Source organism: Nicotiana sylvestris, chromosome 11, assembly GCF_000393655.2.
Source record: "Nicotiana sylvestris chromosome 11, ASM39365v2, whole genome shotgun sequence".
Taxonomy (NCBI): domain Eukaryota; kingdom Viridiplantae; phylum Streptophyta; class Magnoliopsida; order Solanales; family Solanaceae; genus Nicotiana; species Nicotiana sylvestris.
In genome coordinates, this window is record NC_091067.1 from 89146795 (window position 1) to 89160711 (window position 13917).

A 13917-nucleotide genomic window follows, 5' to 3' on the forward strand; every position below is an offset into this window, starting at 1 on the left:
TTGGTCGTGTCTGTTTAAATCCCTTCAAAATTCATGTTTCCCAATTTTGGTCCTTTCTTTCACTTGTCACCTAAGTTCTTTGAATCTCATTCTTAGCCGGCTGAAAGCCAAGGCCACTTAGGTTCTGTCCTTTGACCTCCCTAGTGTGAGCGCTGCTTAAGGTTCATTTGAGACCCTTGTGAACTCTGAAACACAAGGGCTTGGTCCCAAGTTTCCTCTTTGAATTATCTCTGCTAACCTCCCTAGTGTGAGGAGTGCCATGGGTTCTTGAAGACCTTGGGAACTCTGACGCAGTAGGGTCTTGGTTCTATATGCTCAACTCTGTTTTAAGACCATTGGGGGAATCCTTCAAGTCCTGGCTACCTGATGTCCATGAACATGTAATTTTGGGGTTGTTCTGAATTATGAGAATGAAGGCCTGGCCTGGCCAGGTGTACCTTTGGGCCTGCTGTATGCTCCCTATAACTATTCGATGTGGTAAGTATTCTATTAATTCTGGGTCTATAATAAGTCTTGTAATAACATTTTGGGGCATTAGTGAAATTGGGGAAGGGGCTTTTATCTTATACTTGCATTAAAATGGGTAGAGATCCTGCATATAGGTTCATTACTTAGTTAAAATATGCTCAAATATGTCCAGCTATCATGTGTTAGAAATAATGCCTATAGGTATTTTATCTTCGCTCAAAATGTGTTACTTTCCAGTTATCTTAGAAATCTTGCCTATAGGTATATTGTTATGCTAAGAATGTTCAATTATTATACGTTAGCCATTCTGCCGATAGGTTCTTCATTTGGTCGGAATGTGTTAGAAATCATGCCTATAAGATCTAAAATCAGTTTTAGTTATAGAAATCATGCCTATAGGATCTAAAACCAGTTTTAATTATAGAACTCATGCCTATAGGGTCTGAATCAGTTTAATTAATTGTCCTACTAGTTTCTTTAATAGTCTTCAAATTGTCATCACTACAAACCATGCCTATAGGACTCAATTAATCAATTCTCAACATAATCCTGTGATTACCACTATTAGTTACTGCATAAAAATGGCTAGATATCATGCCAATAGGTTTAATATCTTATACCTGTAAACAGTAGGAAATCATGTAGGTTTCAGAGATTGTAAACTGCCCGCTCATTAAATCCAGAATCACATAAAGATCCTGTCAATAGGTTTCTGCAACTTCAACTTGTTAAAATATGCAACTGTCTTCATTAATTAGTCTGCATGCATTTGTTGCTTAAGTGTGGAGGCTAACCTGAGCCTGTAACTGCTTTTATATGAAGTCCAACTTGTTTTGTATGTTGCCTAGTTTTTTCATTTTTGAGCAACCTAAGTTAAGTCTAGAACCACCGAAATAAAGGTCCAAACGCCTCCTAGACCATAGGTACGGGGACGGGTAGTGCACACATAGGGTACGTTTTAGAACCAACTAGTGCACTTTAGGTAACAACTTAAAGATAGTAATCGGGTAGTAGGAGATGATAGTCTGTGCCCGCTGAATAATATGAGTAACACCCCTCCATGAGGAAGTTACGAAATATTAATTATGTTGCACGAGGTGATCCTTTAGGCTAAAAAACTTAGGACCCCTCATTTAAATTATTTGTGTTTAATAATCAACTTCAAAAATTCCGTGTTTCTCCTGTACTTGATCTCCTAGACTAATTCATATAATTCAAGTTCGGCCGGGATCTACCTTTGTGAACCTCGAAAAGTTCCTAACACCTTCTCCTCAAGGTAATTTGAGCCCTTACCCGGTCTTTGGTGATGCAACTAGTTAGACAGAGTTATCTGCGAATAGGTGCCCTAACGCACCTTTAATCTGTTAGGTGGCGAATCTTTCTTTTAAAACTCTTAAAAGAGTTGTCATATGTCGAAACCCGATTTTGTGAGAAAAAGGGCCGCAACACCCACCTGTAGGCCTCTTTCTCACACCACGACATGTGGTCGCAATTCTTCGAATCTGGTAACTCTTGCTACCTTCTGTCATGCAGTCTGTACAACCTTTTCCTTATATGTGCGTCTATGCGACTCTTCCCTCCAGCCTTTAGCCAATCTACAGGCCTCACTTTGTAAACATATACAGAGCTTGACAAGATGTCCTTCTGCGCAACTCTTTGCTTAATTTGATTACAACGTGCGTTTCCCCTTATTCCCTAATCATGTTCACTTGCTCCAAAGTTTTTAATTTTGCTATATCATGTCTCTCCCAATCCTTACCCCTTTATTTGTTTTATTACAATTCTTTCATTACGCGTACTAACTTCTTCCCTATTTTTCTTTCTTTAATGTCTTTACGTTTATTAAATACTGCATTTACTGCTTTCATCATGCAAAATACTTGACAACCTGTTGTTTTATATTTGCATAAATTATGCTCCATCATACTTCACTCGTGCGTAATTAATACCATAGCAGCACTTGATGAGTGTCCGCACTCTTCCTAAATCACCCTTTAAACTTGGAAAGATTTATTTGTGGTAAAACTAGTCGATCAACATTGCAATCGACGGTTCTATGCCTTTCCATCTCAAGTTGTATGCTTGAGGGTACCATTATAGACTCTTATAGAAACCCCACTCTGATGTTAAGCGCGCATGCATCATGTCTAAACCTAGTATGGGTTAAAACGCTATCCATGTAACAACTCGCTAAGACAAGCCTTGTCCAAAGTCCACCAGGATTTCCATAATCCCAATAGGCACAATCATGATATGTGCATTATTTGGAGAAAACGTTCCAATGTGCTAATCATTAATATGTAAATAGTCGAATTTGGAGGGGGAAAGGGCTAACTTTATTTGTTTTGCAGAAATGAGGCACGAAGTCCCCAGGTTCGGCATGGTTCAAAATATCCCACCTTTGCTGTTGTCAGTTGCTGGACATACGCGACCTGGGGAACCTGATTGATGGAGCCAAGAAGGCCAAGCTCCCTCTAGGACCAAAGAGATTAGGAATTATGTTTTACTCGCTTTCTAGACTTGTTTTAGGCTTTGGTTGTAATAAGGCAAATGCCATTAGTGACTCTTTATGATTACTGTCATTTTAGTAGAAATTTGGTTTATTTATCATATTAATGAAATGACGCAGTTATTGGCATCAACTTTCTCCAAATCTATATGTCGCTTAGGCCTACCTCGGGCACAATGAGGTCCCCAAATTACGATGCAAATTTATAATTCCATAATATGTGTTTAAATACCGCAAACATCCTTTTAATACTCCTCACTGACTTGTTTACCTTTTGTTTTCCTCTTTTATTTATTTATTTATTTATTTATTCCCATCCCCTAAGGTTGGTTCATGCATACTGGTATCATCAATGTATCATACTAGATCTAGAGGTCCTCCACCTCCTCCTCCTCGAAGTGATCCTAAAAGCAAAGAAAAATCCAGAATGGATGATACAAGCAATATCAGGAAAGAAAATGCTACGCACAAGGAAAATGTCGAGACTTCAGATGGTCAGAGTACTTCGGTACAGAATGACTTGGTTTTGCGGTTGGAACAGAAGATACTGGAGCTACAAGGGAATTTGAGCAGGTACGGAACATAGCAAACCTTTTCCTTGCCCGTAATGTCCCCGACGTCAACCAACAAAACATGAAAAACCTAGTACCTCCCCAGAAGACACAAAACCAATAAAATCCTCCCGCACCTCACCAATATGCCACACCTCTGATCGAGGCCAACCCTGCACTACTATTGAGTAGCGAGAGAGGTCGAAGCAGCTTTTACCCGATTAAGGTCGGGATCGATTTCCACAGGGAGCTAGATATTGGAGTCGGGTGTCTATCTAAATGAGAGATGCATATTTACTCTTAATTGCACTTCTACACATTTTTGGTTTTGATTATGATTCTAATTTTATCAAACTACAATGATCAATTAAACTAAAATAAGCTAAGATTAAACTATTGCGAGTTGTTCAAATGATTAAAAGGCACTAGGGTAGTGACTTTCGGCTAGGTGGTCAATTGACAGATTCTTGAGTCTAAAGCTAGGTTGTCACATTTGAGGAGTATGATATAACCATTGCATGATTCTACTCACTCAATACCTCTCGCTAGTTCGAGTGGTTTTACCCGAATTGACTTTCTCAAGACCAATTAGGTATGCAAATTTGCACAAGCAATCAAGGTTCAAGTTGGGTATTACTATCTCTAGGTTTAACCCGTTAATTGGGGCTATCAATCTCTTGAGTACGCCCCAATTTCTTGTTGGACTAATTTCAAAGACTTAGGCTCTTTTTCTCAAGAAGAGCCAAAGTCAACTAAACACAAACTAGTGTTTGCAACCACTAATTCAGTAATTAAACATGAAATTAGTCCAAATATCAAAAACCCATAGACAATCAAGCATCAAAATACAAGACCCATCAATTACCCACACTAGGGTTGAGCCACAACCCTAGCTTATGGGTCTAGCTACTCATAATCAGAGAAGAAAACAAAGAAATAGATGAAGAAAAACTCATATTAATTATTTGATAAATTAAACTTGAAGATTCACTGTTGAAATGAAGTTAAAATTACTCAAAAAATATAAAAGAATCTAAGTTACGAGCGCAACTCTAAGGAAAAACTATCTGATGACCTAAAAATGGGAAAATAAGCTATTTATACTAAGCTGACAATTCAGGACAAAAATACCCCGACGGGGCTAGTGCGGACCGCAAAAAATCAAGTGCGGCCGCACTAAGGCTCTTGACTTGAATATCCAGGTCTCTGAACTTGGGCAATGCGGACCGCACAATTTCGAGTGCAACCTCGGTGGCTTCTAGTGCGGTCCGCATGAAATGGAGTGCGGACCGCATTGGACTTCAATCTTCAAACTGGCAACTCTCTGAACCTTGGCTCTGCGGACCGCACTAAATCGAGTGCGGCCGCATGCCTTTTGGTCAGGGATGCACACTCTCTGAACTTCACTTGTGCGGACCGCACAGAATGGTGTGCGGCCGCACTGGCCCTGTTTGACTGAGCTTTGCCTTGTCTTGGTACTTGTGCAAGTTTCACTCCTTTTTAAGTTGATCTTTGACATCTTGTCACCTTGTTGATCAAACCTGCAATCAAGCATAACTTGTGAGCCTTTGGGACTATTTTGTACACATTTCTAATCAAAACTTGAGCATGAAGGAGTGTAAAATTTGTCATAATTCCTAGTTATCAACTCCCCCAAACTTAAGCTTTTGCTTGTTCTCAAGAAAACAAAATAAGACCTACCCCTTAATAGAAAATCCAAGAAAATTCAGTTGTCTTAAAGTGATCTCATCTAGCATCAACTGGGACTAACAATTGCCCTCAATACAAATGAATCATTAACACTATTTTACTCTTTTAAACACAATGGATTAAGTGTGACACAAGAGCATCAAGAGTTGACTCTATACATCAAAGAACTCTTTCTATTACTTTGGTCATTGTGGAACCCAAACTCACACATCCTCAACTTTCTCTAAGCAAACCTCACCTTTAGGATAGTGACACTCAGAATGAGGTTAATGGAAATACACTCATCTCTTTCAAGGAAAAATCACAAAGTCCGGCTCTAAGTACCATATGCTTACCCCTTATGTGAGTTACCACTAATGTAAGCTTCATTCAACTCAAGATCATATAGGGCTTTTGTGGAGACATAGTGAAGGCTTTTGGTTCAGGGTAGGAAATGTTTGGTCTAAGTAGACTCCATCTTCCCTTAAGCACTTCTTTTGTTTCATTTTGTCACACATTCACTTGACTTTTTAAGTCATTTCACTTCTCTCTAAGGGGTTAGAGAGACACATTGTCACTCTTTCTTGTTCATTTCAAATCTTTTCTCCTTTCTTATTTTTTCACACCTTCATTCTTTGCTTTTCTTGAATCCCTTTTATTCATTTCTACATTGAACATTCTTTTTGTATTTTTGCTTCACTTTCTTTTTCATTGCCCTTTCTTTTCTTCATTTTGTACCTTTTTACCACTTTGTTTCCATTCTCGTCTCTCTCCCCAAACTTATAATTTTGCCATGTGCTAAGGAAAGATCGGGTGCCAAGAGAGGATATCTTTTAAAATGGGTAAAGGCTTGTATTATTGTTCTTGAAGGGAAAAGGTATAAGGCTCAAAAGGGTTGACTAGGGTGGACTATGGAAGTGTTCAAGCTATCATTTGGATCAAGGAGAGCCTATAATCATATCTCAAGTGAAAATTCACTTAGGATTTTGCCTCAACAAACATTCAGGGCAAGTTCTAGACCAATGGCTCGGGACTTGGAATTGCAATGCAAATTTCTCACCACACAAGCTATGGGATCGCTAAAGACACAGAGTCGGGGGTCCACAACAACCTTAGATAAGATTTGAGCACACAATGGTCCCGAAAAACCACTTGATGATTATCGGTCAACTCAAGAGTCTCAAGGCCACAACTTTAACCATCATAGATACATAATTTGTTTTTGACCATGAGATCAAAGGCAAATGTGCTAGGCCCAAGTGAAGCTTTGCTTGAGGCACCCTTAACCACTAACTACTAAAAAGCAAAGAGAAAAGAAAAACAACCTCAAACCCTTAAGAAGGTAGTCATGCCATCCATCATCGGGAAGAGCCACCCGGTTCATACAAATTCCACCTTTGGAAAGAACCGTGGCATTAAGAACACCAAAGGCTTATTGCAAAAATCCAAAACAAGAAGCTACGAAGATAAATAAGAAGCTAAGAAAGAAAAAATTGCGGAAAGTAATGAAGTGCTAAAATTATATACATACCAAAGATGAAAAATAAAGAAAGCATAAAATCTGCCAAATATTACATTCACCCAATCAAATCAAAGTAGGGCCTACCCCCTCAAATGAAAACTTACATTGTCCTCAATACCAACTAAGCAAAATAAGCACCAAAAATAAAAGAGAAGAGGATACAAAAACTCCCTATGGCCCGTCTGTCAACATGGGATCCTGAGTGGTCCCTAGGTCCTCTGTAAGCTCTGGAACTTGAGACTGGCTCCCTATGACCTGCTGCTGGGACCTGGACCTGGACCGAGGCCTAGGCTAACTCCTGGGGCTGGCTATAGGACTCTCCCTGCGGGTCTGCCAACTGTATGACTGCATCATCTACATGGGGAATCACCCTCTTCTTCTTAGGAGTCCTCTTCGACTGCACTGGCTGGGGATGAGCTGTTGGTACCGGGTCATTTAACAATAAATCCAAAGGCAGGTGATCTGCCTTCAACCTGTCAACCTCAACCCGCAAATCCTTCACAAACTCCTTGGAAGCCCGCGTCTTCCTCATCTTCTTGGCCTCCCTAGCAAGCTCCTTGAGAGCTTTCCCATGAGAATCCACAGCATCCGTAAAAACTTTCTGAGTGTCAAGGATTTTCTTCTGGTTGTCCAGAATATCCTTGATGGCGACCTCAATAGACTATGAGACCTTTGGAGGTGGAAGTGCCAACTGAGCTGCCACTGTAGAAGTAAGGACAGACAACTTAGAGGAAGTTGTCTACATCCAGTTGTTGATGCTGAGAAGGGCCTGGCTCAGACAGTGGGCAGTCACTGGGTGGGCCGGGGTGGAGGGTATGTCTGGAACTGCTGAAATAGATGGACCGGGGGGCATGTCTGCTGCGGTGGAAGAAGGCTGAGTAGGAGCCACTACCACTATTGGCTCTTCAGACTAGCCAGTTGAAGCAGTAGTTGTTCCCTTGTAGTTCTTGCTTTTAAGGTTGTCATCACCCTGCATGCTGTACCATGAGAACGGGGCCTTTGCTTTCACTTTGATATCAAATGGTCGCTTCTCTACCTTTAGGTCCCTGAAGTACATGGATAAGAAGTTGGGGAAGGGGTAGTTTCTATCACCTTCACTGACTACCTGCGTAATTACCCGAGACATCACCTTTCCGATTTTAATCGGGTAACCAGTACTTCCCGGTGAAGAGGGAGTGAGTTGTCATGGGTAGTGAGGTCCAGTCTGCTGCACGCGAATGTTTCCCACCCCTTAGCCTCGAAATTCAAACTTCTCCTTAAGATCTTCACTCCCGCATTCAACCAATCGGGGGTGGTACCTGGGATTGCCAGATATTGTGCTAACCAAGGACAGACTTCCTCACCTAATTCCATCTTTGCCAGATATAGTGTTTCATCCTTTTCATCAAAGCCCAAGTAGTCATTTATTGCTTTCCCATCAAATAGTACTTTCAAATTCCGTACCTTGGTCACTTTGGTGCCCTTTTTGATGTGGGCAACATTGGTGTAGAATTCCTTGACCAAGTGCTCGTTTGCATCCTCACAGGTGTTTAAGAAGTACTCCCAACCTACTTTCTCTCTAAACTGCCTTCTCACATTGGGGTTGTGAGGCAAGAGGTCTCTATCCACAAAACTCCACTCCAGAATCAATTTCCTCATAGGCCACCATTCTATGAACTTATGATAGGCCACCTCACTCAATAAGCGGTCTTGCCACACCTCCGGGTTTCTAGTTCGTTCTACCCCACCAACCTGAGGCTCACCCCTTTCCACTTCTTCCCCATTATCTGGTACTGCACCCTCTCCGGATAATGAAGTTATGGGAGAGGTGGAGTACTCATTTCCACTACCGGCAGTTGATCCCTAAGATGACTCAGAAGAAACTCGCACTGAAGCTTGGGCAGTGGGAGAAGCTGGAGGTGAAGGTGTATCTCTCAATCTGTTTCTCTCCGGCCAGTCTTCAATGTATTCTGGCACGGAGTCTAAAGATATATCCCGGGAGGGCTCATACTCACTCCACGACTGATCAATAGCTCTGTTTGGAGCTTTGATGATTTTTCTTGTGTTCTTGATGTTTTGACAGGCTTGTGCTGTCAGTCCTATCATGTTATTGCCTTTACCACCCCGGGAGGACTCTCCTCTACCTGCTTGTTTAGCACCCTTGCATCTTTGTTTCACTATTTTCTGCAACCAATAGTCAGTTATGCTTTGTTAGTCTCAGTAGAAGCAATGAAGTTCAAAGTTGTAGAAAAGAAAAGGTTGCAGACAGTATCCAAAGTTGTAGAATACGGACCGCACAAAATATAGTGCGGCCGCACTGAGGCCAATGCAGACCGCACAAAATGGTACCGCGGTCCGCACATAGGTGGGGTTCAAACTACCCACTCTCTGAATAAATGCACTGCGGACCGCACAAAATGGCAATGTGGTCCGCATTGAGGCACCGCGGACCGCACAAAATGCATTACGCTGCGATCCTCAATGATCAGGTCTCAAGATGTTGAGCAATGCGGTCCTCACAAAATGCCATTGCGGATTGCACAAGGGGCGGACCACACAATTTCCACCGCGGTCCGCACAGAGTACCAAAACATAGCACCAACTTAGGGTTTATCAAGTGTTCATTTTGAGTCCAAATTTTTACCTATTAAAGGGTCCCTAAGAGTTTGCCTAATATTTTAACTACCTAATACTAATTTAAACAACAAATGAACTAACCTAAGCTACCAATTCAAAAGAAATACGGGAAAGACCATAAGAAAAGCTGAGAAAACAAAAATTTAATGAAAATAGTAAAATTAAACAACTGAAAAGAAGTAAAAGTTACCAGATGTGAGAAGTATTAATGATTAATCGAGACTATGCAGATGAATTCATGCAAATTTAGTGATGAACAGTGATTTTTAGGGCTTTGACAGCAAAAGGATCGAAAAGTTCAAATAGTGGGCCTTAGGTACTATTTATAGAAAATGTCCTGGAGTCCAACTTACCTACCCAATGCGGACCGCAAAAAATGTAGTGCGGTCCGCACCACACAGCATTGTACAAGTTTGAGAAAGGCAACCATTGCGGTCTGCGCAAAATAGCATTGCGATCGCAATGGTCTACCGCGGACCGCACAAAGTGTAGTGTGGCCACGGTGGCAAAATTCATAGAGTTGAACAATTTTTTTCACTTTGTCCTGCACTGCATCAACACAATCCTGTAGCATCTCACAACCAGTCAGTCCAAAAATAAATCATATACTATAATGAAAATCAAAGAAAAATAAGAAGAAGAACACATGGGTTGCCTCCCAAAAAGCGCCTGATTTAACGTCGCGACACGACACATGTTACCATCAAATCATTTGAGATGAAGAAGTGCCACCACGTGGCTGTCATTAAGTTTTCCCAAGTAGTGCTTGACCCTATGCCCATTAACTCTGAAAACTTCCCTATTTTTGTTCTTTAAATCAAGTGCACCGAACGGGGTCACACACACAACTTCAAAAGGTCCACTCCATTTTGACTTAAGCTTTCCAGGAAACAGACGTAACCGTGAGTTGAACAAGATAACCAAATCACCCACTTTGAACTCCTTGCTATGAGCATATTTATCATGAAGGTATTTCATCTTGTCCTTATACAAGGACGAACTGGAGTAGGCATGGAATCAGAATTCATCAAGTTCATTAAGCTGCTCCACACGAAGATTGGCTGCAACATCCCATTCAAGATTTAGCTTCCTCAAACCCCACATGGCCTTGTGCTCTAACTCAACCAATAGATGGAAAGCTTTCCCAAACACTAACCGATACAGAGACATACCAATCACATTCTTGTAAGCAGTTCTATAAGCCCATAGAGCATCATCCAACTTCTTTGACCAATCGGTCCTATTTGCATTGACTCTCTTTGACAATATTCTCTTGATTTCCCTATTGGTGACTTCAACTTGGCCACTCGCTTGAGGATGATAGGGAGTATAAAGTTTGTGATTGACACCATACTTTGCAAGCAAAGTGTCAAAAGCTCTATTGCAAAAATGAGACCCCCCATAACTTATGATTGCACGAGGAGTACAATGCAACAACACTCTGGGCCTCATTGTTGGGCAGAGCCACGACTTCAACCCACTTTGAAACATAGTCCACCGCCACAAGAATGTATGTGTTCCCATACGATCTAACAAACGGGCCCATAAAATCAATGCCCGTTACATCAAAAATATCAACCTCAAGAATGATATTGAGAGGCATTTCATCTTTCTTCGAAATTCCACCCGCTCTTTGACATTCATCACACCTCTTCACAAGTTCACTTGCATCTTTGTACAAAGTTGGCCAATAAAACTCACAACTAAGAACTTTGGAATCCATCCTCGCCCCGCCATGATGGCCACCATAGGGAGAGGAATGACAAGCCTCCAAGATACTCAATTGCTCTTCCTCCGGGACACACATTCAGATCACACCATCTGTGGAAATCTTAAACAAGTACCTCTCATCCCAATAGAAATCCAAACTATCCCGCTTGAGCTTCTTCCTTTGGTTAGAAGAGAGCTCACACGGGATTATACCAGCCACAAGGAAATTAGCAACATCCACAAACCATGGCATACCATTCATCGACACCGAAAGGAGTTGTTCATTAGGAAATGAATCATTGATCTCTAGGCCATCACGAGGCCTCCCCTCCTCCTCCAAGTGGGACAAGTGGTCCGCCACTTGGTTCTCACTACCCTTCCGGTCCACAATCTCCAAATCAAACTCTTGAAGTAACAAGACCCATCGCATCAGTCTAGATTTGGAATCCTTCTTCTTCATCAAGTACCGGAGTGCGGCATGGTCGGTATGGATTATGACCTTGGCACCTATAAGATACAACCAAAATTTCTCCATTGCGAACACAATAGCCAAAAGTTCTTTTCGGTTACCGTGTAGTTCACTTGAGGATCATTCATTGTCTTGATCGCATAGTACACTGGATGAAACATTTTGTTCACTCTTTGACCCAAAACTGCTCCAACCGCAACATCGCTCACATTACACATGAGCTCAAAGGGTAAGCTCCAATTAGGTGCGGTAATAATAGGAGTGGTGGTAAACTTATGCTTGAGAAGTTCAAAGACTTGCATGCATTTGTCATCAAACACGAACTTGGCATCTTTTTCCAACAACTTGCACAAAGGATTCATACCTTCGAAAAGTCTTTGATAAATCTCCGACAGAACCCCACATGCCCAAGAAAACTTCGAACTCCCTTGACAGATATAGGGGGAGGGAGTCTTGAAATCATATCAATCTTTGCTTTGTCTACCTCAATACCATGTTTCGAAATTTAATTCCCAAGAACTATGCCATCTTCCACCATAAAGTGACATTTCTCCCAATTGAGAACAAGATTGGTTTCTTCACAACGGGCCAAAACTATATCAAGATTCTTCAAGAACTCATCAAATGAATCACCCACAACACTAAAGTCGTCCATGAACACCTCCAAAATTTCTTCCACCATATCAGTGAAAATGGCCATCATACACCGCTGGAATGTAGCCAGTGCATTACACAACCCAAAAGGTATCCTAGAAAAGGCAAATGTGCTATATGGACAAGTGAATGTGGTCTTCTCCTGATCTTCCAGAACAATCAAGATTTGGTTGTAGCCAGAATACCCATCCAAGAAATAGTGGAAGGCACGCCGAGCAAGTCGGTCTAACATCTGATCAAAAAAAGGAAAAGGAAGGTGATCCTTGCGGATCACTTTATTCAACTTGTGATAGTCCATGCATACCCTCCAACTGGTGACGGTTCTGGTTGGAATCAACTCATTTTGTGAAATTGCAACCACGGTCATGCCACTCTTCTTCGGTACACATTGCACCGGTGAATTCCAAGAGCTATCAGAGATGGGATACACAACCCCGACATCCAACCACTTAATCACCTCCTTTTTCACAACTTCTTGCATTGCCTCGTTCAACCTCATTTGATGTTCCAAAGAGGACTTTGCATCATCTTCCAGCATAATCTTGTGCATAACAGAATGCGGGGCTTATCCCCCGAATATTAGCTAGAGTCCATCCAATTGCCTTTTTCCGCTTTTGAAGCACCACCAATGTGGCATCAACCTGCATATTAGTAAGACAAGAAGAAAGAATAACTGGTAAAGTAGAACTAGGGCCTAAGAACTCATATTTGAGGTGTAGAGGTAGTGGTTTCAACTCCAATACCGGAGGCTCCTCAATTGAAGGTTTTGTTGGTGGATTCTTCCTATTCTCGAGATCCAGAGAGAGTTTCCTAGGATCATAAGATAAGAGCCCATTCCATGTAAAGAATTCACACACTCCACTAGGCCCTCATCATCATTGACATCAAGATTCAACAATACGGCCTCCAATGGGTCCTCCACATTGATCATTGCACTGATGTCATCAACTATTACTGCTATAACAAGGTCCACAAAAGAGCACACCTCGGTACTGTTGGGCTGCTTCATTGACTTATACACATGAAAGGCCACTTTTTCATCACCCACTCAGAAGTTGAGTTACCCTGCTTCCACATCAACTAAGGCCTTCCCCTTAGAAAGGAAAAGTCTCCCCAATATGATAGAAACTTCATAATCCATCTCGCAGTCCAAGATCACAAAGTCAGCTGACAAGATAAATTTGTTCACCCGAATAAGCACATCATCAATAATACCCAATGGTCTCTTCATTGTTCTATCCGCGATTTGTAATCTCATGGAAGTCGGCATCAGTTGCCCAATACCCAAAGTCTTGAAAACTGAGCAGGGCATCAAATTCATACTAGCCCCCAAATCACATAGAGCCTTAGTAAAATCCGCACTCCCAATGGTGCAAGGAATGATGAAAGCGCCGGGATCTTCAATCTTAGGGTCCATTGAATGCACTATTGCACTAACTTGGTGAGTCATCTTTATAGTTTTACAATCCATAGACCGCTTCTTTGTCACCAAGTCCTTCATGAATTTAGCATAGCCCGACATTTGTTCAAGAGCCTCCACTAAAGGCACATTAATGGATAAGCTATTCATCATGTTAATGAACTTTTTAAACTGATTCTCATTTTTCTACTTCGCGAGCCTTTGAGGATAAGGTAGAGGTGGCCTTGGCAAAGGAGCCTTGGCTTTAGTCACAATCGGCTCCGACATGTCTATTATGTGTTCCCTAGACGGGTTCACATCATTTTGAGT

At 41.6% G+C, this 13917-nt stretch overlaps 1 protein-coding gene across 1 annotated transcript; it reads right to left on the reverse strand.

Moving 5' to 3' along the window:
- Window positions 1–13248: 13248 nt before the first annotated feature.
- LOC138881306 (uncharacterized) lies at window positions 13249–13638 on the reverse strand. The gene has a single exon (XM_070161519.1). It carries the CDS (start codon window positions 13636–13638, stop codon window positions 13249–13251), a length of 390 nt encoding a protein of 129 aa, XP_070017620.1.
- Window positions 13639–13917: the final 279 nt, after the last annotated feature.